This window comes from Symsagittifera roscoffensis, chromosome 6 (assembly GCF_963678635.1).
Source record: "Symsagittifera roscoffensis chromosome 6, txSymRosc1.1, whole genome shotgun sequence".
Lineage (NCBI taxonomy): Eukaryota > Metazoa > Xenacoelomorpha > Acoela > Convolutidae > Symsagittifera > Symsagittifera roscoffensis.
The window spans coordinates 52,890,376-52,917,336 of NC_087067.1; the positions used below are offsets into that span (position 1 = coordinate 52,890,376).

The window sequence follows — 26,961 nt, forward strand, 5'->3', positions numbered from 1 at the left end:
CATTTATTAAGTGAAATATGCGGAAACTTTGCAAAGCGAGTGTACGGCCTAATCCATTTCTAAACCTAAACTCAAATTGCAAAAAGATTCCCGTTAAGCTCCCCCCCTAACGTTTGCCCCTTTGCTTCCCTTCAATCCCCCTAACGTTTGCCCTTTTGCTCCCCCCCCCCACTTAACCCCCTTTCCACTGGACCCCCCCCCCCCCCACCTGAACACCATCACCTGAACACCTCCCCCACCTGAACACCCCACCTGAACACCCAACCTGATCACCTCCCCCCCCAACCTGAATACTCCCCCCCCCCACCTGAACACCCCCACCTGAACACCGCCCCCACCTGAATACCCCCACCTCACTTGAAACACCATCCCAACCCCCCCCCCCCCACCGGAACCACCACCACCGCCGCCCTAATCTGAACCAAACCCCCCTCCTCCACTTGAACCCCCACTCCCAAACTGTGGACCAAACGTTACGTTGGCGGGGTTGTTCTAAATTCTTAGGTGGGGAAGGGATTTAATAGAAGGGGTGTTAGTCCACCTCCAAATTACCCCCCCCCCCAAAGTTTCTAATAGTTTAAAAAATTTTTAAAAGGAACAAAATTCAGTTTTCAAGTAACATAAAAAAGTAGCAAAAATATCAAAGTTAGGCAGAAAAAAAATTAAATTGAACAACAAGTAACCAACATAACCAACCTTAGTTTAAAACGTAAAAAAACTTTTTGTGCGTTGAAATTCGCATCTCAGAAAAATGGAAAAGTTGATTATTATTTATTTTCATTGTCAGTGTCCACAAAAATGAAACAAAATCGATTGTAATAGATGAAAAAAAGATTTTGTTGCCTCGAAAAATAGTAATATTACAATCGATTGATTATAATTGATTTAATTTTTTATGGACACTGACAAGGAAACTCAATTATAACCAAATTTTATTCATGGAACTCCAACGCGAGTTATCTTGCAAGATCTTGCAAGAGGGGATTATCTTGCAACAATCTTGGGCTCTTTTCCAGTTCCCCCCTTTCGTTTTTTCTGAAATTCATTACATGAAAGTCTTTTTAAAATAATTTTTAATGCTATAAACTGCATTAAAACGTGTCAGCGTGAACAGCTGAACAAATTTTTGACAACATTTCTAACATGAAAATTGCCGTGTGAACAATTTTTGAACATCTCTTTTTGTAATTTAACAAAGGGGGGGGAACTGGAAAAGAGCCCAATCTTGCAAGATTCTTGCAAGATCTTGCAAGATAGCCTGCTGAGAACATTTTTCCCGCGAATTTATTCTGAGAGCCAGAAATACACTATGGAGTTCCAATTTGGTTGATTTAATTTAAAAAAAATTCATATATATGCTAATTTTTCTGCTTTCATAATGAAAAAAAAAGTGTTAGGTTGTCATAATTTATACATTTCGAAGTAGGATTTTCAAGAATTTGTTTTTTCGTTTAAATTGGAACAACTCGTTAAATTGTGCAACCCTAGCGGTTAAAATTCAATTTTTTGTTAATTAGGTCGCAATTTTAAAAATTAGAGTCAATAAGATTGAGATATTTTGTATATTGTGTTCAATTAATTGGTTCGTAAGTTGTAATTAAGTTCATTTTATTATGGGAAAATAATTGTTTTTTGTTGATTTGTTTTTATTAGTTAGTTCTTTCCAGTACGGGGCTGTCTTCGCATGTATGCTTTTCCCCAGAAAATTTATAGTCTTTAAAATATTGCTTTGAAAAGGTTATTTTTAAAGAACACTATCTTGCAATATCTTGCAAAAATTTTGCAAGATAACCACTTTTGATCGACTAGGTAAGACTGCTTAAATATCAAGGCAAAGCCTTGAATGTTCCTACAGTCCTTTAAGTCATACCGAATAGTTTTTGGGAAAACAAAAAATTGAAAACCTACAAAATTTGGACAAAATGAAAGTGTAAAATTTTGAATCGTACAAAATTATAATATGACCATTTAACCTCAATTCAATTTGGAACAATTTTGTTGCGAGGATAATTTGCCACGCATGAACAATTCGCGTTACGCTTTCAGCTTTATGAACAAGTTCTTCAGAGCGCAATAAATTAGTCCAGAACATGGCCAATTTGGAGTCTTTCAAACCACCAGAACTTAACAAAAACTGATCGGAAGTAAAATATCTTTTAATATTTGAACTCAAAAAGTCGATATCTTCAATGGACTAAGAAACTTTTTGTTAAAAATTTGATCGTCGAAAATTGAAAAAAAAAACACACCGAGCATCAATATTCCAATTTTTTCGAATATCGGAACAATAAATTGCCAAATATTCAAATACATGAGCATATAATTCACAGCCCAACCATGTTTCAAATGTTAGATTCTGGATTCAAAAACAGCAATAAAATTTCGAAAAGATAACAGAAGAAATTCATTTGTGGATTCGGCGACAATGCAACTTTGAAGAGTGCTCTTGATTTTTTTTCACCTCCTAAGCATGAAACGAAAATCCTCTATCAGAAGAGTATGATTTTGCTCTTTCACACATGTTCTTTCAAGACAAGGCATGAATGAAAAATTAAATATTAGAAGGCATGAATGAAAAAAGAAATCATTTGCATAGTTTGGCGCACTTTTCCGGGCTCTTTCACAATTTTCTGGCATCTTTCCCTCAGAAAAAGCAAAAATATACTCTTCAACAGTTAGAACATAGTTGAAGATGGCCTCGGACAAAAGAGCCGCACTCGGCACTTCGTGTCCTCATGCCGGGCTCTTTTTCCCTCGGGCATCTTTCAACTATGTTCTAACTACTACGAAGTCAGTCAAAACATAAATGACTTGATGGTCTCTTCTGAATCAAAGGTTACGCAACTTTTCAGTTTCTCTCTTATTCACTAACCAACTTGCAGAAAAAAAAACAGAAACTACGCAAATTGCATAAAAGTTTTGCTTCATGTAAGACCTTAGCAAAAAGATACAGCAGGAAAATAAAACTTGGTCCATAATGGCTCGTAAGGAGAAAAAGAAGCCAGTGCCGGGGGACATGATCAGAATAGAGAGGAAGCTCTACTCGCACTGGGGGGTGTGTGTGTCCAAAGACAGGATGGTCCACCTGTCCCCACCCGGACAGAACAATGAACTGAACATGATCAAGAGTCTGGGCATGGCCATGAATGTACAGGTGGGCATATGTAGTCACTGAGCCGAAGAGAAAATAGGCCGACAATTGAATATTTGCTCGGATTTGTCAATTGCGGAGAATAACTCACATTGAATAACCGAACAGACTTGAATTTCTTTTCGCCACAACTCAGCATTTCACAGCAACAATATTTTTAGTTCATATCCCAGATCTATTATAATCGGGAATTGTGAGCACGGCCCGCATATGTGGGTGGGGGTTAGTTTTCTTCCTTCTGGTGTTTCAGGTGATGGTGTCGAAGATAGAGGATGTGGCACAGGGCAATGTGTACTACGCCGACAACTACCTCGGTACTCAAACTCAAACTGCACCATTTTTGTGTTTTGAACAAACCTTAAGATCTTGAAAAGATCTTTGATGAAGTCTTTTCTTTGATAGATTCAAGGGAGCATTAGAAACTTTCGAGCTTCTGTGATAAATTAATTGCCCTCATGCTTGTTTGGAACGCTGTTTTTGACAATTGCAGTTCCTTTTGCGGTCACATTTGCTAACAGTTGATTGAAATGCTGATAAAAGGAGCTTAAAACTTCAGCTGACCGAGTGCACCCCATGCTTATGTTTTTAAACTCTAGATGGGGAGGAGGGCTTCAACCCCCACCCAGTGAAAGACATAGTGGGTTATGCGATGCACCAGGTGGAGGAGCCAGAGCAGGACTTTGACCTAGTCTGGAACAACTGCGAGAAGTTCGCCATCATGTGCAGGTACATATTTAAATCAGATCAGACGAGCTTCTCCGGGTGTTTCCTTGGGTTTTCATTGGTTGGGCGAACAGGCGAACAAAGGTATCGAACATTAGAAGTATTTTTGACAGTCAAGTTGTCCATATATCGACTATGACAAAGATCAAGCCTTCAAAAGCTTCATTTTTTAATTCGTCTTGTTTTTTTTTGTTTTTTTTTTGTTTAATTATGTTGCCGGACATCAAGTCATCGGACTTTAAGTTGAGTAGAAAAATTAGGACTTCAAACTGAAAACATTCTCAAAATGTAACAATGATAGCCGGTTACTGAACAAATAGCACAGAATGTTCCGACCATAGTCTTTAGAAAACTACGGTTTAGAAAGTTTTTTTTATTCCAAACTAGTGTAGTTTTTTCTACTTGGTGTGATAAAAGGATCTGACGTAAATATATGATTTAGACATATTGGACAGTCATAGTTTTATAGGCAAATGGACAAAAGGTTTTAGAACAATAACTAGAAAAACAAAAAAAATTAAAAATTCTTTTTTCAAAAATTTTGCAGATAATTTTTAATTTTTTGAAGTTTTTGATTACAAAAATGAAGCTAAAAAACTTAAAAACCCGTTTTACTTCTTTTAAAATAAGTTTTAAGACTCTAAATTAGGCAAATTTGCAGATTTGAGCTATTGTAATTGTAGATTTCAGCTGTTGTAAGCCTGCTCGCTTGCTTTTTTCGCCCCAATTAAGACGAAAAAATCAAATAATTTCAAACCAGTTTTTTTTCAACCCTAGAATAATATTTCGGAAATTAGAGTGTGGTTTGAATCACGACTGAAAGGGCTTCAATATGATATATCACTCAACCCAGTCCGATGATTATTTGTGGTACCTGATTAATTTTGCGTAGAAAACAAAAAGAAAAAAACTAAAACACACCCGAATACAAAGTTCCTCCCCATTTTCAATGTTCGGAACAACAAAAAAGGCAAATTTGAAAATTAATTTGGGTTATTTTCTCAATTAATTGGTCTTTCTCAACAGCTTGTTGCCTTTTCTTAAGTTTTCAGAGTTGTTTTGAAATGTGTTGAAAGCTTTTTTATTTTATAATTCATTTTGTATAATTTAACTATTCCAAAGGGTGTCCTCGGTGATACTATGCTACGACATCCACCCCCCTGCTTATGTTTTGTAGTACTACATGGGGAGGAGGGCTTCAAACTCCACCCAGTGAGGTACATAGTAGGGTATAAAAGACATAGTGAAGGACATACTGGGGTACAACCAGTTTGGGTGACCTAACTTAAGATCATCAAAATCTTTAAGTTTTTTACAATCCTGCCCTCTCGAGAAAATTCTAGATCCGCTTCTGGTCTCATAAATTAACAAAATTGAAAAAGGCGCGAATTTTCAGATACACGAGGGGGAGAAATAAGTTAAAAATTACTTTGTAATCCAGTTTTTGTAAACTGGACAGTTTGCATCAGAAAAGTGTCAATTAAGAAAAAAAACAATTGAAAGATCATTAAGATGTGTATTCTTTCGAATTCAGAAAATACACAGCTTTCTGACAAAACAATCTTTTCTCTGCTTTCATGAGCTTCCTTGACACCTCTTCCGGTCTATAAATTATGCTTTTATGTTACGAGCGCAATCAATCGAAACATTACTTAACCCAAGGTGGTTATTTTTTAAGAGTAATAAACATAGTGAGTACTCTTAGATTTTTGCTATTTAAATGAGTTGCAAGACCTATTGAAAAGGCTAACGACTGTTCATTGTGCGTGTAGCAAATCGATGTATCAGTAAATTATCATATCAGTAAATTGAATTATGAAATAATCACTCAACCGGTTGGGTCATATTAAGTAAGTGAGCTTAAAGTAAACACATCAACTAATCTAATTTAAAGACGTTCACCCTCGATGGATGCAAGATTTCAAATCATTAGCAGTAGATTTTAATTTACCCTAATGTTACGCATACTTCCTACCCGGGTTGACCTCCATACACCGAAAATCGTTATCATACAATTCCATACATCAAGTTTATGGAAAAATGCTTGTCATACAATTTTCATACAATTTCTAAAAATAGTTGAAAACTGGTATTAACTTATTTCTGTGGATGTTTGATTCTTATAAAACAGTCTGGTGATAAAAACTGAGGTTCTCGTTTTTTTGAAAAAAATGCTTATCATACAATTCCCATATATGGGAATTGTATGACTGGCATTTTTTTGATGGCGACACAAAAAATTTTTCAAGTAATTTTGAAAATTTGGCCCAAAAAATTTTTTGTTTTTTTTTTCAACCGCAAATCGAATTTCGTACGCAAACAAACATTTTTCGAAATTTTTTTTTGCATGCAAAATTTAATATTTTGTGTGCATAACGTAGTCCTGGATACGATAAAATTGGCTTTTATTTTCTTTTCACTTAAATTTTTTTTTCAAAAACGCTGAAAATTTCTATTTCTTTTGTATGGGGTGTTAATGTAAGCCTTGATCAATGTCTGATAACTTGAAAATTCAAAAATTTAAAATAATCATCATAAAAAAATTTTGCCAAAAAATAAAAGTTCGTTACTTTTGTTATATCAAAAGTCTGGTGAAAAACATCCAAATTCAGGTCGTTTGCTTTGCATTGTATATGCGAGACCGTCCAACCTTTGGTTTTGAGTAACCAAGGTCTTTGTCACTTGTGTTCGGTTGCGAACACAACCAAAAACTTTTCAGAAACTAAATTTTGAAAGAAAAAATCAAAATTTTTGGTTTATGGAAAAACACCTATCATACAATATTCATTTATGGAAAAATCTTTATCATAGAGATTTCATACAATGTTCTGTACGTATGATATTGTATGGAATTGTATGACAAGAAGTTTTTCATAAATGGAAATTGTATGATTAGAAGTTTTGGTCAACCCGGGTAACCAGGGGCGGATCTAAGATTTTCTAGAGGAAGGGGGCGGATTTTCAAAAAAACTTCGCACATTTTCTCGACTTTTTTAGGTCAACTGATTTGATTTTCTGAGCTCTTTCAAATCACTATAAAGTCCCCAATTTGACCGAAATGCAGTCTCTAATGATAAGTTAAATCATTTTGATGGATTTTGGTCGATAGTTTAATTCATCTGAATACCATCAAAATTGATTCAAACCTACGTATCAACTCAAATCTCATCACTTCGGAATTTGAGAGTTTATTATCGTCAGTGAATAATAGTGACCCACAATCATTTCAGGATAAAGTGAACAACGCAAAACAGGAGCTTTTGGCGACCCTTTAAAAATACTGCAATCTAGAGATTCTTTCGGTGTTAAAATGTGAGTTTAAGCAAAACTCTCCAGATGCTGCTCTATTTTATTGCTTTTTTCAAAACAAAAAAGTTTTTTTAACCAAGCTAGCGGCCAGATGCGTCATGTATAAACTTTTCAGGAGGTAAAATTTTTCAATAGACTCCTCGGGTTGCGTCCGTGACTACTTTTGCTCGCTTCGAGGACTTGAAAGGTCGCCCTCGATGTCACTGTGGCTCCTAGGCGTCGATTTCACAGCTAACATGCGCTAGCGGACGAGAATTAAAAGTTGCTTCATTTTCGGCAACAACAGTAGCAAAAAGGTCTTTCGATAGTCGGTCAGAAACAAGGCTAAGTAGGAACGCTAGTTTTGTTATTGGCACGAGTCGCTCCCCCGCAACACCAAACTGGAGGGCGAACAAATATTTCAGAATCATTCACCTCAGCATCAACTCAGCACCATGTGGTTATGAAAGGTTTCATTTTTTGAGGTGCATGTGAAATTGATTGGTTTCCAGTATATTGAAGAAACCAAGCCGCCGACGAATTAAGTTCCGTTGCCAGTGCTTAGTAGCTCAATTGTGCATCTTCTAGCGTTTCTACGAGTGTTTTATTTTTTGTTGAAAAAAAGAATAGCCGTTTGTGTCTGTGTTTTTGAACGGATTAAAAGACGGGTCATCAAAACGAATAGGTGAAAAGTCCACTGTAAAAGGTTGTAACATTCTGTCTGCCCTGAAAATTTTGTTGCAAAGAAGTAGTTGATAATATATTCAGTGTCGTGATGCATACAGCGGCAATGGGCGCTTTAGATCACCATGCGCACAATACGATCCGTTGCATTAAGATATGTTACTTTTTGGGTGCTCTGTTGCGCCTGGTAAAAGCGAGTAAAGAAATCGTCCTCGCGCGCAAATGATACAGTTGTTGGGAGAAGGCGAGAACTGTTGCAGTCTGTCTTTTTTATTCGTAATTACAAGTGTCAATAAAAAATTTTCTGGGCACTGTAGATAAAAAATAGCTTGATTTTTTCAAGACTTTTAATAAGAGCTGAGAGTTTCACAATATTTTTTCATAATTTCGATAAAAGTAAAAGCAAGTGACATGAACAAAAAGAAACCAAACTGAAAACCCGGAAGAAACTACTATTTGAGCAATTGAAGTTGATTAATTAGTTTCGTCGTTCACCTTGACTCATTGCGCTGTTAATTATACCTGGTGTTGAATTCTTTTGATCAGTTTTACCTCAAGTAAGTATATCAACGACTCTATTGGCGCAGTAAGCTTTCCGTTTACCGCGCAAGGCAATTCGGGGCAAAATTTTTGTGCTGTTTATTAATAGTCGTAGGCTAGGGTCTCTCTTGCATTTCATCTGTGGTGACCTGGCACAGGCGTATGCCTGTAAGGGCGGCTTGTCTTACCAGTTTAAAAAGTTTTCTGTGTCTCAATTGAGCTGCTTTTGTTCAATCATGTAAAACAGAAGCGTGTATGCAAAATACACCCGCAGTCCCGAAGTTGATACACATAGACATCGAGTCTTTTAGAAGACAGTTGTGCCCAAGTAAGCGCGGTAGCCCCACAGTAGAAGTTTTTTGCCTTAACTGACCGACCCATTTTGCAATTAATGGATCGAGGTTACTGGGAACGGTCTCGCCCCAAAAAAAACCAGTCATCTACAGGTTTTCTGGAATAATTTCAAATTGACAAACGGCGCTGGGATGTTTTGTGGTTTGAAAACTTTTGTTACACTTGGCACGACTGATTGGAGTGCAGACTCGAATGTGAAAACTGCCTCAACTGTTGTTTGCACGATATACAAATTATCAGTTCCAATTGACTTAAGGTTCAATCACTCCTGTCCTAGGAAAAATATCTTTTTGTAGTTGAAACTGCTTGTTGAAACCTTAAGATGGCAAAAGAGTGTGAGCTTTAGCATCGAAGGTGAGTCGACTGTAATAGTTTTGCTTCATGTCACTTTCTTAGCCCAAAAAAGCAAAGGACATTTTGACTAAAAACATTCTCAATATGTAACAATGATAGCCGGTTACTGAGCAAATAGCAAAGAATGTTCCGACCATAGTCTTTAGAAAACTACGGTTTAGAAAGTTTTTTTATTCCAAATTAGTGTAGTTTTTTCTACTTGGTGTGATAAAAGGATCTGACGTAAATATATGATTTAGACATATTGGACAGTCATAGTAATATAGACAAATGGACAAAAGGTTTTAGAAAAATAACTAGAAAAACAAAAAAAATTAAAAAATTCTTTTTTCAAAATTTTTGCAGATAATTTTTAATTTTTTGAAGTTTTTGGTTACAAAATTGAATTTAAAAAAAATCCAAAACCAGTTTTACTTCTTTTAAACTAAGTTTTAAGACTCTAAATTAGGCAAATTTGCAGATTTGAGCTATTGTAATTGTAGATTTCAGCTGTTGTAAGCCTGCTCGCTTGCTTTTTTTGCCCCAATTAAGACGAAAAAATCAAATAATTTCAAACCAGTTTTTTTTCAACCCTAGAATATTATATCGGAAATTAGAGTGTGGTTTGAATCACGACTGAAAAAGCTTCAATATGATATATCACTCAACCCAGTGCGATGAGTTGTGGTTCCTGATTAATTTTGCGTAGAAAACAAAAAGAAAAAAACTAAAACACACCCGAATACAAAGTTCTTCCCCATTTTCAATGTTCGGAACAACAAAAAAGGTATATTTGAAAATTAATTTGGGTTATTTTCTCAATTAATTGGTCTTTCTCAACAGCTTGTTGCCTTTTCTTAAGTTTTCAGAGTTGTTTTGAAATGTTTTGAAAGCTTTTTCATAATATAATTCATTTTGTATATTTTAACTATTCCAAAGGGTGTCCTCGGTGATACTATGCTACGATAACCATCCTGCTGTTTATGTTTTGTAGCACTACATGGGGAGGAAGGCTTCAACCTCCACCCAGTGAGGTACATAGTAGGGTATAAAGGACATAGTGAAGGACATACTGGGGTACAACCAGCTTGGGTGATCTAACTTAAGATCATCAAAATTTTACATCATTTTTCTTACAATCCTGCCCTCTCGAGAAAATTTTAGATCCGCTTCTGGTCTCATAAATTAACAAAATTGAAAATGGCGCGAATTTTCAGATACACGAGGGGGAGAAATAAGTTAAAAATTACTTTGTAATCCAGTTTTTGTAAACTGGACAGTTTGCATCAGAAAAGTGTCATTTAAGAAAAAAAACAATTGAAAGAGTATTAACATTTGTATTCTTTCGAATTCAGAAAATACAGCTTTCTGACAAAACAATCTTTTCTCTGATTTCATGAGCTTCCTTGACACCTCTTCCGGTCTATAAATTATGCTTTCATGTTACAGCGCAATCAATCGAAACATTACATAAACCAGGGCTTTATTTTTTTAAGAGTAATGAACATAGTGAGTACTCTTAGATTTTTGCTATTTAAATGAGTTGCAAGACCTATTGAAAAGGCTAACGACTGTTCATTGTGCGTGTAGCAAATCGATGTATCAGTAAATTATCATATCAGTAAATTGAATTATGAAATAATCACTCAACCGGTTGGGTCATATTAAGTAAGTGAGCTTAAAGTAAACACATCAACTAATCTAATTTAAAGACATTCACCCTCGATGGATGCAAGATTTCAAATCATTAGCAGTAGATTTTAATTTACCCTAATGTTACGCATACTTCCTAACCAGGGGCGGATCTAAGATTTTCTAGAGGAAGGGGGCGGATTTTCTCGACTTTTTTAGGTCGACTGATTTGATTTTCTGAGCTCTTTCAAATCACTATAAAGTCCCCAATTTGACCAAAATGCAGTCTCTAATGATACGTTAAATCATTTTGATGGATTTTGGTCGATAGTTTAATTCATCTGAATACCATCAAAATTGATTCAAACCTACGTATCAACTCAAATCTCATCACTTCGGAAATTGAGAGTTTATTATCGTCAGTGAATAATAGTGACCCACAATCATTTCAGGATGAGGTGAACAACGCAAAACAGGAGCTTTTGGCGACCCTTTAAAAATACTGCAATCTAGAGATTCTTTCGGTGTTAAAATGTGAGTTTAAGCAAAACTCTCCAGATGCTGCTCTATTTTATTGCTTTTTTCAAAACAAAAAAGTTTTTTTTTAACCAAGCTAGCGGCCAGATGCGTCATGTATAAACTTTTCAGGAGGTAAAATTTTTCAATAGACTCCTCGGGTTGCGTCCGTGACTACTTTTGCTCGCTTCGAGGACTTGAAAGGTCGCCCTCGATGTCACTGTGGCTCCTAGGCGTCGATTTCACAGCTAACATGCGCTAGCGGACGAGAATTAAAAGTTGCTTCATTTTCGGCAACAACAGTAGCAAAAAGGTCTTTCGATAGTCGGTCAGAAACAAGGCTAAGTAGGAACGCTAGTTTTGTTATTGGCACGAGTCGCTCCCCCGCAACACCAAACTGGAGGGCGAACAAATATTTCAGAATCATTCACCTCAGCATCAACTCAGCACCATGTGGTTATGAAAGGTTTCATTTTTTGAGGTGCATGTGAAATTGATTGGTTTCCAGTATATTGAAGAAACCAAGCCGCCGACGAATTAAGTTCCGTTGCCAGTGCTTAGTAGCTCAATTGTGCATCTTCTAGCGTTTCTAGGAGTGTTTTATTTTTTGTTGAAAAAAAGAATAGCCGTTTGTGTCTGTGTTTTTGAACGGATTAAAAGACGGGTCATCAAAACGAATAGGTGAAAAGTCCACTGTAAAAGGTTGTAACATTCTGTCTGCCCTGAAAATTTTGTTGCAAAGAAGTAGTTGATAATATATTCAGTGTCGTGATGCATACAGCGGCAATGGGCGCTTTAGATCACCATGCGCACAATACGATCCGTTGCATTAAGATATGTTACTTTTTGGGTGCTCTGTTGCGCCTGGTAAAAGCGAGTAAAGAAATCGTCCTCGCGCGCAAATGATACAGTTGTTGGGAGAAGGCGAGAACTGTTGCAGTCTGTCTTTTTTATTCGTAATTACAAGTGTCAATAAAAAATTTTCTGGGCACTGTAGATAAAAAATAGCTTGATTTTTTCAAGACTTTTAATAAGAGCTGAGAGTTTCACAATATTTTTTCATAATTTCGATAAAAGTAAAAGCAAGTGACATGAACAAAAAGAAACCAAACTGAAAACCCGGAAGAAACTACTATTTGAGCAATTGAAGTTGATTAATTAGTTTCGTCGTTCACCTTGACTCATTGCGCTGTTAATTATACCTGGTGTTGAATTCTTTTGATCAGTTTTACCTCAAGTAAGTATATCAACGACTCTATTGGCGCAGTAAGCTTTCCGTTTACCGCGCAAGGCAATTCGGGGCAAAATTTTTGTGCTGTTTATTAATAGTCGTAGGCCAGGGTCTCTCTTGCATTTCATCTGTAGCAACCTGGCACAGGCGTTTGCCTGTAAGGGCGGCTTGTCTTACCAGTTTAAAAACTTTTCTGTGTCTCAATTGAGCTGCTTTTGTTCAATCATGTAAAACAGAAGCGTGTATGCAAAATACACCCGCAGTCCCGAAGTTGATACACATAGACATCGAGTCTTTTAGAAGACAGTTGTGCCCAAGTAAGCGCGGTAGCCCCACAGTAGAAGTTTTTTGCCTTAACTGACCGACCCATTTTGCAATTAATGGATCGAGGTTACTGGGAACGGTCTCGCCCCAAAAAAGACCAGTCATCTACAGGTTTTCTGGAATAATTTCAAATTGACAAACGGCGCTGGGATGTTTTGTGGTTTGAAAACTTTTGTTACACTTGGCACGACTGATTGGAGTGCAGACTCGAATGTGAAAACTGCCATTCTCAGAATTTGAAAACTGCCATTGGACTCGAATGTGAAAACTGCCATTGGAAATTATCAGTTCCAATTGACTTAAGGTTCAATCACTCCTGTCCTAGGAAAAATATCTTTTTGTAGTTGAAACTGCTTGTTGAAAACTTAAGATGGCAAAAGAGTGTGAGCTTTAGCATCGAAGGTGAGTCGACTGTAATAGTTTTGCTTCATGTCACTTTCTTAGCCCAAAAAAGCAAAGGACATTTTGATTTGCCCAAGTTTAATCCCGAAATTGTAGGAGAAGGCCAAATACATTTTTTGTTGAGTCTAGTCCAGTTTCAAGTCAAGATTTCAACGAAAGGCCATTGTTCGGTAAAGCAGCAATTACCACCCTGCATACCGTTATTGGCTTGCACATAGCGCTTACCGGGTGATGCAGGAGGTTCCAACTTTTTGGTTACTGAAAAGTTACAGACTTGAGGATTTAAATAATTAAGGATTTCTCCGAAAGTATCTTATCGTTTTTTGCCGTCTCTGTAGTGATTTCAGTTGGGTTTTTGATACCGGATAGTTGTTAGACGTTTTCTGTTTGCTGTTTTTAGGTTTCATATATTTTGAAGCCATCACAATTGTCCTCACAGTTTTATTCCATAAAGTTGAATTGTTTTTCTTTGCTTTTATTGGAGATTTCAGTAGCTTTGTTGTTTTTATTTATACATGATTCTTCTACCTTTCAAAATTGCTCAATGAATTGTTTAATGAAGAAAATCGTACTTTGCATTAGTTGTGCGAAAGGTGACTGAGTCAAAAGCAAATTTCAATCAGTCACATGAGGTTTCTGGTTACGCGAACCATTGGTTGACCTACCTAATTGAATAATGCAAGTTGAGATATATCTGTAGCTAACGTTTGAAATCTGTAAATTGTTTTTTAATAACGCTCTCAGAACTATCCCAAAATTCATCTAATCATTAGAAAAACTGCACAGTGCTGGATCAGGAAAGTTGACAATTTTCAATTTGTTATAGGGTGAGCATGGTCTTTTTGGGTTGTATAAGTCGATTGTCGATTGTGTTAAAACTCAATAGTTTTCACACTGTAGACTGACTGAAGAAGAATTGTAGTTTTGTAGCGTTCTGTGGTCCAAAACATTGCTCGACTAAAAAATATGACACTTGGTCTTTACTGAAAGATGTAGGTATTGATTTGCGCTGAAATTTTCCAACTGTATTCCTGAGGATTAATGATCAACTGCAATCGTTGTCGAGCATCTCAAAGCATCCCAGTTTGACGCAATTGATGAAAAAGGAAATCGGAAAAAGTGATTATAGATTTTGATTTTTCTCATGTTGTCAATTGAATCCTTATAGTCTGGTTAATTGACTTCAGGCCATATTTGCATCTGAATTCAGATAACTTGCTTCTGAATCATCTTCTGGTTTATGTGTAGAGATGATTGATGTTTTCCTCAGCAACTACTATTGATAAATATCTTGCCCGATGTGCGTTAATTATATATTTATTTGCATAGACATCGAGGCATAGTTTTTGCACTTTGACTTTTTTAGAGCATTAATCTATCAAAGTTTTTGAGAAAACTGGATTTTTCTCGACGTTTGTGCCTTGTTATCAATCAGGAATGTTGTGATTGACACTGTGTTTAGCTCAGCTTGAAAATTTGTCGTAGTTTTGCTTGGGCATAGATGTAAATTGATTACGCCCATTCTGTTTGGCTTAAGGATGACCGCTTTATATACAGGTTTTTGACAAAATTACATATATATTCTCAAGATATCTATCCAGGAATACATTTTACGTACTGCCTAAAATTTTCGAGGCCGCGTAGCACGCAATATTCTTCACACTTCAATGTTCAACTCTTGAAGAGAGATTTGACAATAGTTGATTTCAGCTTTTAGTCGTTTAGTTTGAAGTTGTGCACTAGTTTCTACAAGAACCCAGTGTCTTTGACAAACTCCTGCGGTTGATTTTTAATCATTTTGTCGAATCAGTTTGTCCAGTTACCTGACGAAAGCTGATGACTTGACATAGCTTATGTTGCCGTATCTACGCATAAGCTCAAGAATTGCCTGTTCACCTTGAGATGGCTTTTTTCCGTAGCTCTCTATCAAAGATTTTAGGCTTTCAATCAGCCAAGCTAGTCTCTACGGGACAAAATCAGTAACTCACAAACAGGATAATTTAGAGACCTTATACAACCAGTTGTTACCGCAATTAAGTTGAAATCAGCTGATGTATGGCGGAAAAAATTGATTATCATGAATACCATAAGCTGTTTGCTAATTCTCGGTTCTTTTAGAGAGAAGAACATGTTTTCTAATTCTGCGAACAAAAAAACACATAAAAAGATATTGTTCATAATTTATTTTGCTCAGAGCTCATGGCAAAGCCGAAATTGGTGCGTTGGTCACTGGAATGGAATCTAGAAACAAGTTTTTATAGTTTATTTAAAGTGTAAGTGTATTCCGCGAACGAATAACTCTAATTTTTAATTTGTTGTTTCAGATTCCACAAGTGTACAAGTGTAAGCGGACTCCACAAAAAAAATCGTTTCCGCAAGTCTAAGCGAAATTCGAAAATTTGTAAGCCGATTCCCTAAATGTAAAATGATTCCGTACTTTTGTTTATTGTACTGAAACACACCATTTCTTGTGTAAGCAACTAAAAGCAAAAATAAATTATCTACCAAATAAATAGTAAGAGCTCAATCATTGTCAGTGGAATGCAAAAACAAAAAATTAGTTAACAAAATTGCTTAGTTTTCAGTACAAATGACTCAGCAAGTGCTATGTTTTTCCCAGCAAGTTAATTTTGGATTCATCGTTTGGGGACCACAACATTTTAAAATAAGTAATCAAAATAGGTGTTTGGGATATGAAAACCGCTTTTGATTTTCTGAAGACCGAATGATCACCATCAGCATACAACTATTACTCACCAAAGGAAAAACTTTCTAGTTACATCAACATCAGCAATGAAAACTATGTTGCTTTATCAGTCTTGATAATCATTTTGTCGAAAAATCACCATCAGCACATGGATGGGAATTTTGAAAAATTTATGGCATCATCAGTATATAAGGTTTTCGTTTGAAACAATACTGGACATAAGCCCTAAAATTTAATCTCCCAACTTGAATGCAAATTTGGATTAGAAAACGAATTTCGTTTTCAAAACGTAATCTTGGTTGTAACTTGACAATATTACAAATGAGTTTGAATCGAAACTAAATGTATCTATAAATTTGCATTATAACTTACCCGGGTGAGCTCAAATTGAAAATTAGCGATAAAAAAGTGAAAAAAACGATCGTTGCCACAATCGCAAGTTTTATCGATAAATATCGCCAATTTGGTTTATTTCAGCAATGAAACAGCGATAAAAAACTTAGCTCTGATTAAAAATAGTGCTCAAAAAGGGTTTCGATTCCCTAACCTGCGGATTTAAAGACATGTATGCTACCTCTGCGCATTTAAACTAATGTATATCCTTATATAAACAAAAGTTAAAGACCTATTATTCTCATTTGACAGCTAATAGAACGAGTTAAAAGTTCTTAAGTTTTAGCGTTGACTTTCAACGGAATCATTACTGAAATAGCTCTGAAAAATTGCAAGTTTATCTATGCAACAAACTCTGAATTATACATGAATCAGCGGTGGAAAAAAGCGATCACTGGGATACTACAGAAAAAGCGATAATTAACGGTGGGACTTCAACCTGGGTATAGTTTAAATTTTTTAGCTTGTTTTCATCGAACAGTTTTTCCCTTGGAAGTTTTCGAGATCCAGCTGTTGAAAAAACTATAGCTGGTGAGAGCTGCTGATTTCTATCAATGAGTTTTTACTTGACAGCATTTGAGATTAAACTGTTGAAAATTTTAGCCCTCATTGAATTTCATATGCTGCAAATATTAGATGGTGGCCCACAAACATTGTAAAAAAAAGTATGCTTAATTTAGCTGTTTCGTTTATAGATTCATCTGAATATGTTATTGGATACTGCAAACAAAATGCAAAACCCGTTTTACATACTGCTGACAGCGTAACTTTACAACCCAGATATGTTTTTATTTGTTTCTGGATTCACAAACTGTTCTGGATTCCGCAAGTTTTATTGCAAATTCCGGAATTTTGGCTGCTTTTGGAGCACTTTTGAGCAATACAGTATTTTAGCATTTTGTTCGTAGAATTCAAAGCAAAATACGAACCAAGTTTCCGCGACAAATCTGTTTTTCGCTGGTTGCGGAATCTGCTTAGAGCTCTAAAATTACACAGTTTTGCATCGTTTTGCTCTGTCTACTGGTCTGGCGCAGTCTTAGCTCAAAATTTATCAAGCTGTGCATTGCCCCGGAAAAAAAGGAAACTCTGTTTGTTTTTCTGTTCTGACTCAGAAAAGTCGTTCCTCGGTACACTTTTGTATCAGCAACTCAGTTCGAAAGTAACACACGATGGCCATGTAAATTACCCCTTCTCAAACTTTAGTTGTGCGAATTTTTGCATGTAAACTTACTACTTAATTGTTACTGTTTATGATAAATGCTGTATCAGGATTTCTGACTTAGTTCTTACGCCTGGTTTTTTGATGTTTTTGCCAATAATTTGATCATAACTCCCAGAAAGTAAGATTGAACTTGTTCTGCAGTGTATATGTTGTGTTCGTTCAGGTACCGTGAGTACCACCCGGGCAAGCAGGCTGAGAGGGGCATTCTGGCATCAGTGGCCACAGCCGCCGGACTAGTGGCAGCCTCAGCCACTGCTCTCGTCGCCATGATCCTGTTCCGATGAGACACCAATTTTGCATAAAGGACAAGTACTTCTCGCGTGAAATCATTAGAGTAAATAAGTAACAGCAAAAAACGATTATTTCTACAAGAAAAACAAAGAATACAAAGTTGATAAAATTTTAAGACAATCGCTTTTGCAAAAAATGAAGGCCTTTTAAAATTTGAAAGAAATATTAAGTATCAAGCAAAAGTAATCATTAATGTTCGCATTAATGACATACAATGAAAGTGTTCACATCAATGACATACATTTCAGGTTAAATCTATCCTCACTGAGCATCAATACGTGTTTTTGTCATTATTTTTCCCTACTCCATAAACAATTGATAGGCACTGTGTGACAAAAAAATAGCCGATTGGTGAGCAAGTTACAGACTGCTCCGACCACAAAAATTTAGGTTTAAAATTTTAGATGATAACGTGTACGAATTTTTTTTAAACAAAATTAAAAGCGTTATCGAAAACTGTTTTTTACGAGGCTGACTTTGCACAAGAAAGGCCCATAGTTTGGTGTTTGTAGGTCATTGTAATCCAAAAAGAAGTTTAAAACATGTTCGATAATGTAATTTGGTTCTACTACAGAGCTTCTGTGGATTCTGCGATCAATTACCCTGTAACGTCAGATTTGTCGGCAGATAAGTAGTGTCACGGATTCCAAGTTTTTCAGCAGATGTAGACTCGTTCTGCGAAAAATATTAAGATTCGACAAATGAAAGCAGATTCCGGAAAACTATAATGTTATGATGCACGTGGGTTCCGGAAGATTTAAGCGGATTCCACAGAATAGTGATTAACAGTTTACTGAAGCGAACACTTAAGCTTTTTTGCAGTTTTGAGCGATACAGTGTTAGCTATTTGTTTGTGGAAACTAAAACAGCCAAAAAAATTAAGGAACAACCATTTTGCTGAATCCACGACAAATTTCATTTCAGCTTGTAGCCAAATTGGCCGAAACTCACCTAATACACAACTTAGCCTCGCAGTGTTTCTTCTGTTTTTGAATGATTTTGGTCTAAGTGTAATTAGATCTGAGAAACGAAAGAAATAACGCACTGAGACAAAACTTTGATTTTTTCTTGAATCCGAACAACGACAAATCGGGATTTGAAATTAAACGCAAGCTAATGCTTAGTTTTTCCAAACACCATTAGAAGGGTTGGTGAACAAAAAACAAAAACATTTTTGTTTGTTATAATCAGATTTAACTGACTGTTCACGACTTCAGAAAAAGTAACCGGTTGCTAAAACAGTAGCTCATAGAGTTTCAACTAGTTAAAAGTATCTTGGCAAGTGGCAAGAAAGGATGATACAAATTTATTCGCACGCTGTTTAATTCACTCGTCAAAAACCAATGAAAGTCTTCACAAGAACAAGCCTGAATCTAATACCTTGAGAAAAAGATTGCAATGCTTAGTCTACGTGTTTTTGTTTAAAATTTGACTATAACTTTCTAAGAAAATATTTACAACTCATACCACTACGTTTTGTAGCCTAAGAAAGTTGTTTGTCATTCTTCATTTTGATTGAACATTGTTTTTTTAGTTTCATCAGTTTTCCATAATTTTGATTTCACTTTGTATACTTATAATCATTTGATATTTATGGGTGAATACATACTACAATGGTGCTAGGGGTTCGTTCAGCAAGATGTTAGTAGATTCCCTCAAAAATGTAATGTAAAATGTAATGATGCACGAGGATTGCGGAAATTGTAAGTGTTCTACGTATAAGTGTGACTTATAATGTAATGAGGCATACAGTGTTTAAGCCTTATTTAATTTTGAAAGATTCAGTGTTTTGGCTATTTGTAGGTGTAAATCAATGTTCAGCGGATTCCGTGACAAGTTCAATTTCAACCTGTTGCCAAATTAGCCAAAATTCACGTAAAAGACAGTTTAGCCTCGCAATAATTGTTCTGCCTTTTCAAAGATATTGTTCTAAGTGTAATTAGTTCTGAAAAACGAAAGAAATTACACATTGAGACAAAACATTAATTTTTTCTTGAATCCGAAAAACGACAAAGCAGGATTTGAAATTGAAAAGCGTTGGTGAACACAAAATGAAAACGATTTTGGGCCAAAAAAATATTGCATTCAAACATTTTTTTGTTATAATCAGGTTTAACTGGCTGTAGTCGACTGCACAAAAAGTAACCGTTTGCTAAACAATTAGCTCAAGTAATCTAACTAGTTTCAATACTTACTGTTGAAAAGCATCTTTTTCAATTTACAAGCTCTGAGACAAGAGGCAAGAAATGATGAGACAAGCTATTTGCAGAGTATTTATTTATGCCATGAAAAATTATACCATGTTTATTCTACTTATTTTTTTTCAAAATATGATTACAAACTTTGACGAAAGATTTTATCACTAAAACACTACACTTTGTTTGCCTAAAAATTGTTTATTATGGTTCGTTTTAATTGATCATTGTGATTTTTAATTTCATCTTTTTTTCATCTTTCAATTTCACTTCATTATGGGGCCAAACTGTGCATTTTGTGAACTGTAAATTGATACTGCAACGAGGATTCTCCATTTTTTTTGTTCTTTCCTTTTCTTTGATCATTGCGACAAAGTTTTAACATGTTTTGTCTCTGGAATCCAGGAACATGCAGACACCAAACTGTGCGCTGTGCGCTTATTCAGTGCACAGTTTGGTCTCGTAATGTTTGTGTACTTCCCGGGTCGAGGTGCGCGACTCATGTTGCGACCGTAATGGGTAGCCGAAAGGTACTTTCTGCGACCGAAATTCCATCATGCCGCAAGAGGCCAACGAAACCTACTTCTTAGTGTACCAAACCTATTTGACGGTCAAAATCCTAAAAATTTTCAGTTGAAACCTTTTCTTCGGTTGAACACAGCCAAATTAGTTTTTGTCAATAGAAAGGCTTCTTGGTCGAAAAAAATTCTTTAGTCGAACTCAAAAGAAACGTTTTTTTTGGTCAAAAACAATCGAAATTTTTGCGCTGTCGAAATTCTTATCGGTCGAAAGAACTCCTCGGACGAACTTCGTCGAAATGTTTTTGCTCGGTCGAACTTGCTCGAAATGTTCTTCCTCGGTCAAACATAGTCGAAATATAGACAACTGGAGTCGAGTTGGTAAAAAAAAACTGAGCCTGTCGAGACGGTCGAAACATATCATTTTTTGCCCGAGTCGTTGAAAACATAAATTGCCAACCCGAAACAACAAACCAAAGTCGCGCAAAAGTTTCGGTCACACAAAGTCTTATAATACCCATTGTGCGCCTAATCTCCGTAAATCAAAAATATGATGTCGAATGTTTGAATTTAACGACAGAATTTATCGGCAAAAACTTCTCGTCCTTTCGGTCGGGTACAACATCAAAACTTCAATAAAATTCGTCACCAATTCACACCGTTTCAAAAAAAAACTGGCGCAAGCTAGCCACAAAAACCGGTCGGTAATGTCCTTGAGACAAATTGCTCTTTTTTAGCGGTCAGCCTTTATCAAGGCTGAACCGAATCAGAGTCAACAAAAACAGTTAAAATAGGATATAACCCCCTTTTTTAGTATATTAATACATGGGCAGGTGGCGGAATCGAACCTACGTCAATTGTCGGTACGTTAGCTTAGGCCAATCGGCCAACTGTGCTTATTTTAAATGCATTTATACTCTTGTTTTATATTTGAGCTGCAACATCCTCCACCGTTAAACAAGGAAGAACGGTAGCGAGCTTTACGGTCGTGTGGGTCAGTTCGCTCGTAACGGTCTTTATGTCGGCGGATCTCGCGCATCCGTCCTCGCCGTAGTGCAGTCTGAGGACACGTGCGAGTGGATAATGTCCGCATGGAGTGTCAGGCTCTATGACCCAAACCAAGTCGCCGGCTTTCAACTTAACGTCTGACTGGTTGTGCCACTTTGCCCTCCTATTGAGTGAAGGAACGTATTCCCGCATCCACCGTGTCCATATTGCAATAGCGTATGATTGCGCTCTGGCGGACCGCTTCTTATGGTCGAAATTTTCTTCGAAACTTAGCGACGGAAAACTCGCTGCGTGTTGACCAAGGATAAAATGATTCGGGGTCAACGCCTCTAGATCTAGCGGATCGGAACTAAGGGCTGTTATTGGTCTAGCGTTGAGTGATTGCTTAACAAGGCACAACGTGGTTCTTAGAACCTCCTCAGTTACTCTTTTGTTGCCTAAGAAGTCATACAAAACGCGCTTGACACTACGAACTAATCGCTCCCAGGAGCCACCATGGTGCAGTGCGCTGGGTGGATTGAATTTCCACTTGATCCCTTTCTGAACAAAAACAGCGGGTGCGATTTTGTTCTATCTCTCAACGCAAGCTAAGAGCTCTTTCTGAGCGCCAACAAAGTTCGTGCCGTTGTCGGACATGATGGTAGTCGGAGTACCGCGACGTGCAAAAAACCTCTTCACGCCCATCACACAAGAGCTTGTGTCGAGCGAGAGGACCACCTCAATGTGCACCGCTCTAGTGGTGAGACAGGTGTACATAAAACCCCACCTCTTTTCCGTACTTCTCCGGATTGGAACTAGGAACGGCCCAAAGTAGTCGACACCTGTATTAGAGAAAGGAGGTTGCTTGTAACCCAGCCCTTTAATGGGCAGATCAGCCATAATAAGAGTTACGGTTTGCGCTTTACGTTTTCGGCACGCAACGCAAGTAATTTCAATGTTTCGCAGCAACCATCGCAATTTTAACACAACGTATTTCAAACTAACCACGGTACGCATGTAATCCAAGCCTTGATGGAAATTCCTAACGTGCAAATATTTAACCAATAACCGAACAACCGCATAACTCCCAGAAACTAAGATTGAACTTGTTCTGCAGTGTATATGTTGTGTTCGTTCAGGTACCGTGAGTAACACCCGGGCAAGCAGGCTGAGAGGGGCATTCTGGCATCAGTGGCCACAGCCGCCGGACTAGTGGCAGCCTCAGCCACTGCTCTCGTCGCCATGATCCTGTTCCGATGAGACACCAATTTTGCATAAAGGACAAGTACTTCTCGCGTGAAATCATTAGAGTAAATAAGTAACAGCAAAAAACGATTATTTCTACAAGAAAAACAAAGAATACAAAGTTGATAAAATTTTAAGACAATCGCTTTTGCAAAAAATGAAGGCCTTTTAAAATTTGAAAGAAATATTAAGTATCAAGCAAAAGTAATCATTAATGTTCGCATTAATGACATACAATGAAAGTGTTCACATCAATGACATACATTTCAGGTTAAATCTATCCTCACTGAGCATCAATACGTGTTTTTGTCATTATTTTTCCCTACTCCATAAACAATTGATAGGCACTGTGTGACAAAAAAATAGCCGATTGGTGAGCAAGTTACAGACTGCTCCGACCACAAAAATTTAGGTTTAAAATTTTAGATGATAACGTGTACGAATTTTTTTTAAACAAAATTAAAAGCGTTATCGAAAACTGTTTTTTACGAGGCTGACTTTGCACAAGAAAGGCCCATAGTTTGGTGTTTGTAGGTCATTGTAATCCAAAAAGAAGTTTTAAAACATGTTCGATAATGTAATTTGGTTCTACTACAGAGCTTCTGTGGATTCTGCGATCAATTACCCTGTAACGTCAGATTTGTCGGCAGATAAGTAGTGTCACGGATTCCAAGTTTTTCAGCAGATGTAGACTCGTTCTGCGAAAAATATTAAGATTCGACAAATGAAAGCAGATTCCGGAAAACTATAATGTTATGATGCACGTGGGTTCCGGAAGATTTAAGCGGATTCCACAGAATAGTGATTAACAGTTTACTGAAGCGAACACTTAAGCTTTTTTGCAGTTTTGAGCGATACAGTGTTAGCTATTTGTTTGTGGAAACTAAAACAGCCAAAAAAATTAAGGAACAACCATTTTGCTGAATCCACGACAAATTTCATTTCAGCTTGTAGCCAAATTGGCCGAAACTCACCTAATACACAACTTAGCCTCGCAGTGTTTCTTCTGTTTTTGAATGATTTTGGTCTAAGTGTAATTAGATCTGAGAAACGAAAGAAATAACGCACTGAGACAAAACTTTGATTTTTTCTTGAATCCGAACAACGACAAATCGGGATTTGAAATTAAACGCAAGCTAATGCTTAGTTTTTCCAAACACCATTAGAAGGGTTGGTGAACAAAAAACAAAAACATTTTTGTTTGTTATAATCAGATTTAACTGACTGTTCACGACTTCAGAAAAAGTAACCGGTTGCTAAAACAGTAGCTCATAGAGTTTCAACTAGTTAAAAGTATCTTGGCAAGTGGCAAGAAAGGATGATACAAATTTATTCGCACGCTGTTTAATTCACTCGTCAAAAACCAATGAAAGTCTTCACAAGAACAAGCCTGAATCTAATACCTTGAGAAAAAGATTGCAATGCTTAGTCTACGTGTTTTTGTTTAAAATTTGACTATAACTTTCTAAGAAAATATTTACAACTCATACCACTACGTTTTGTAGCCTAAGAAAGTTGTTTGTCATTCTTCATTTTGATTGAACATTGTTTTTTTAGTTTCATCAGTTTTCCATAATTTTGATTTCACTTTGTATACTTATAATCATTTGATATTTATGGGTGAATACATACTACAATGGTGCTAGGGGTTCGTTCAGCAAGATGTTAGTAGATTCCCTCAAAAATGTAATGTAAAATGTAATGATGCACGAGGATTGCGGAAATTGTAAGTGTTCTACGTATAAGTGTGACTTATAATGTAATGAGGCATACAGTGTTTAAGCCTTATTTAATTTTGAAAGATTCAGTGTTTTGGCTATTTGTAGGTGTAAATCAATGTTCAGCGGATTCCGTGACAAGTTCAATTTCAACCTGTTGCCAAATTATCCAAAATTCACGTAAAAGACAGTTTAGCCTCGCAATAATTGTTCTGCCTTTTCAAAGATATTGTTCTAAGTGTAATTAGTTCTGAAAAACGAAAGAAATTACACATTGAGACAAAACATTAATTTTTTCTTGAATCCGAAAAACGACAAAGCAGGATTTGAAATTGAAAAGCGTTGGTGAACACAAAATGAAAACGATTTTGGGCCAAAAAAATATTGCATTCAAACATTTTTTTGTTATAATCAGGTTTAACTGGCTGTAGTCGACTGCACAAAAAGTAACCGTTTGCTAAACAATTAGCTCAAGTAATCTAACTAGTTTCAATACTTACTGTTGAAAAGCATCTTTTTCAATTTACAAGCTCTGAGACAAGAGGCAAGAAATGATGAGACAAGCTATTTGCAGAGTATTTATTTATGCCATGAAAAATTATACCATGTTTATTCTACTTATTTTTTTTCAAAATATGATTACAAACTTTGACGAAAGATTTTATCACTAAAACACTACACTTTGTTTGCCTAAAAATTGTTTATTATGGTTCGTTTTAATTGATCATTGTGATTTTTAATTTCATCTTTTTTTCATCTTTCAATTTCACTTCATTATGGGGCCAAACTGTGCATTTTGTGAACTGTAAATTGATACTGCAACGAGGATTCTCCATTTTTTTTGTTCTTTCCTTTTCTTTGATCATTGCGACAAAGTTTTAACATGTTTTGTCTCTGGAATCCAGGAACATGCAGACACCAAACTGTGCGCTGTGCGCTTATTCAGTGCACAGTTTGGTCTCGTAATGTTTGTGTACTTCCCGGGTCGAGGTGCGCGACTCATGTTGCGACCGTAATGGGTAGCCGAAAGGTACTTTCTGCGACCGAAATTCCATCATGCCGCAAGAGGCCAACGAAACCTACTTCTTAGTGTACCAAACCTATTTGACGGTCAAAATCCTAAAAATTTTCAGTTGAAACCTTTTCTTCGGTTGAACACAGCCAAATTAGTTTTTGTCAATAGAAAGGCTTCTTGGTCGAAAAAATTCTTTAGTCGAACTCAAAAGAAACGTTTTTTTTGGTCAAAAACAATCGAAATTTTTGCGCTGTCGAAATTCTTATCGGTCGAAAGAACTCCTCGGACGAACTTCGTCGAAATGTTTTTGCTCGGTCGAACTTGCTCGAAATGTTCTTCCTCGGTCAAACATAGTCGAAATATAGACAACTGGAGTCGAGTTGGTAAAAAAATACTGAGCCTGTCGAGACGGTCGAAACATATCATTTTTTGCCCGAGTCGTTGAAAACATAAATTGCCAACCCGAAACAACAAACCAAAGTCGCGCAAAAGTTTCGGTCACACAAAGTCTTATAATACCCATTGTGCGCCTAATCTCCGTAAATCAAAAATATGATGTCGAATGTTTGAATTTAACGACAGAATTTATCGGCAAAAACTTCTCGTCCTTTCGGTCGGGTACAACATCAAAACTTCAATAAAATTCGTCACCAATTCACACCGTTTCAATAAAAAACTGGCGCAAGCTAGCCACAAAAACCGGTCGGTAATGTCCTTGAGACAAATTGCTCTTTTTTAGCGGTCAGCCTTTATCAAGGCTGAACCGAATCAGAGTCAACAAAAACAGTTAAAATAGGATATAACCCCCTTTTTTAGTATATTAATACATGGGCAGGTGGCGGAATCGAACCTACGTCAATTGTCGGTACGTTAGCTTAGGCCAATCGGCCAACTGTGCTTATTTTAAATGCATTTATACTCTTGTTTTATATTTGAGCTGCAACATCCTCCACCGTTAAACAAGGAAGAACGGTAGCGAGCTTTACGGTCGTGTGGGTCAGTTCGCTCGTAACGGTCTTTATGTCGGCGGATCTCGCGCATCCGTCCTCGCCGTAGTGCAGTCTTAGGACACGTGCGAGTGGATAATGTCCGCATGGAGTGTCAGGCTCTATGACCCAAACCAAGTCGCCGGCTTTCAACTTAACGTCTGACTGGTTGTGCCACTTTGCCCTCCTATTGAGTGAAGGAACGTATTCCCGCATCCACCGTGTCCATATTGCAATAGCGTATGATTGCGCTCTGGCGAACCGCTTCTTATGGTCGAAATTTTCTTCGAAACTTAGCGACGGAAAACTCGCTGCGTGTTGACCAAGGATAAAATGATTCGGGGTCAACGCCTCTAGATCTAGCGGATCGGAACTAAGGGATGTTATTGGTCTAGCGTTGAGTGATTGCTTAACAAGGCACAACGTGGTTCTTAGAACCTCCTCAGTTACTCTTTTGTTGCCTAAGAAGTCATACAAAACGCGCTTGACACTACGAACTAATCGCT

The 26,961-nt window shown here is 36.8% G+C and overlaps 2 protein-coding genes across 2 annotated transcripts in view; one reads left to right on the forward strand and one right to left on the reverse strand.

The window, feature by feature from the left end:
* LOC134848151 (succinate dehydrogenase [ubiquinone] iron-sulfur subunit-like) overlaps positions 1 to 26,961 on the reverse strand; it is a 295,415-nt gene that overhangs the window by 191,872 nt on the left and 76,582 nt on the right. The window lies entirely within an intron of this gene.
* Positions 2,978 to 17,784, forward strand: LOC134848818 (phospholipase A and acyltransferase 5-like). The gene is made up of 4 exons (XM_063866330.1): positions 2,978 to 3,154; positions 3,402 to 3,465; positions 3,748 to 3,877; positions 17,664 to 17,784. The coding sequence occupies exons 1-4, from the start codon at positions 2,978 to 2,980 to the stop codon at positions 17,782 to 17,784; spliced, it is 492 nt and encodes a 163-aa protein (XP_063722400.1).

Bases quoted from the DNA above. Each gene is read 5' to 3' on its own strand.
- LOC134848818 (XM_063866330.1), top strand. From the start codon at position 2,978: ATGGCTCGTAAGGAGAAAAAGAAGCCAGTGCCGGGGGACATGATCAGA. The intron at 3,466-3,747 runs GTACTCAAACTC...TTTAAACTCTAG, and splicing joins CTACGCCGACAACTACCTCG to ATGGGGAGGAGGGCTTCAAC. The intron at 3,878-17,663 runs GTACATATTTAA...GTGTTCGTTCAG, and splicing joins AAGTTCGCCATCATGTGCAG to GTACCGTGAGTACCACCCGG.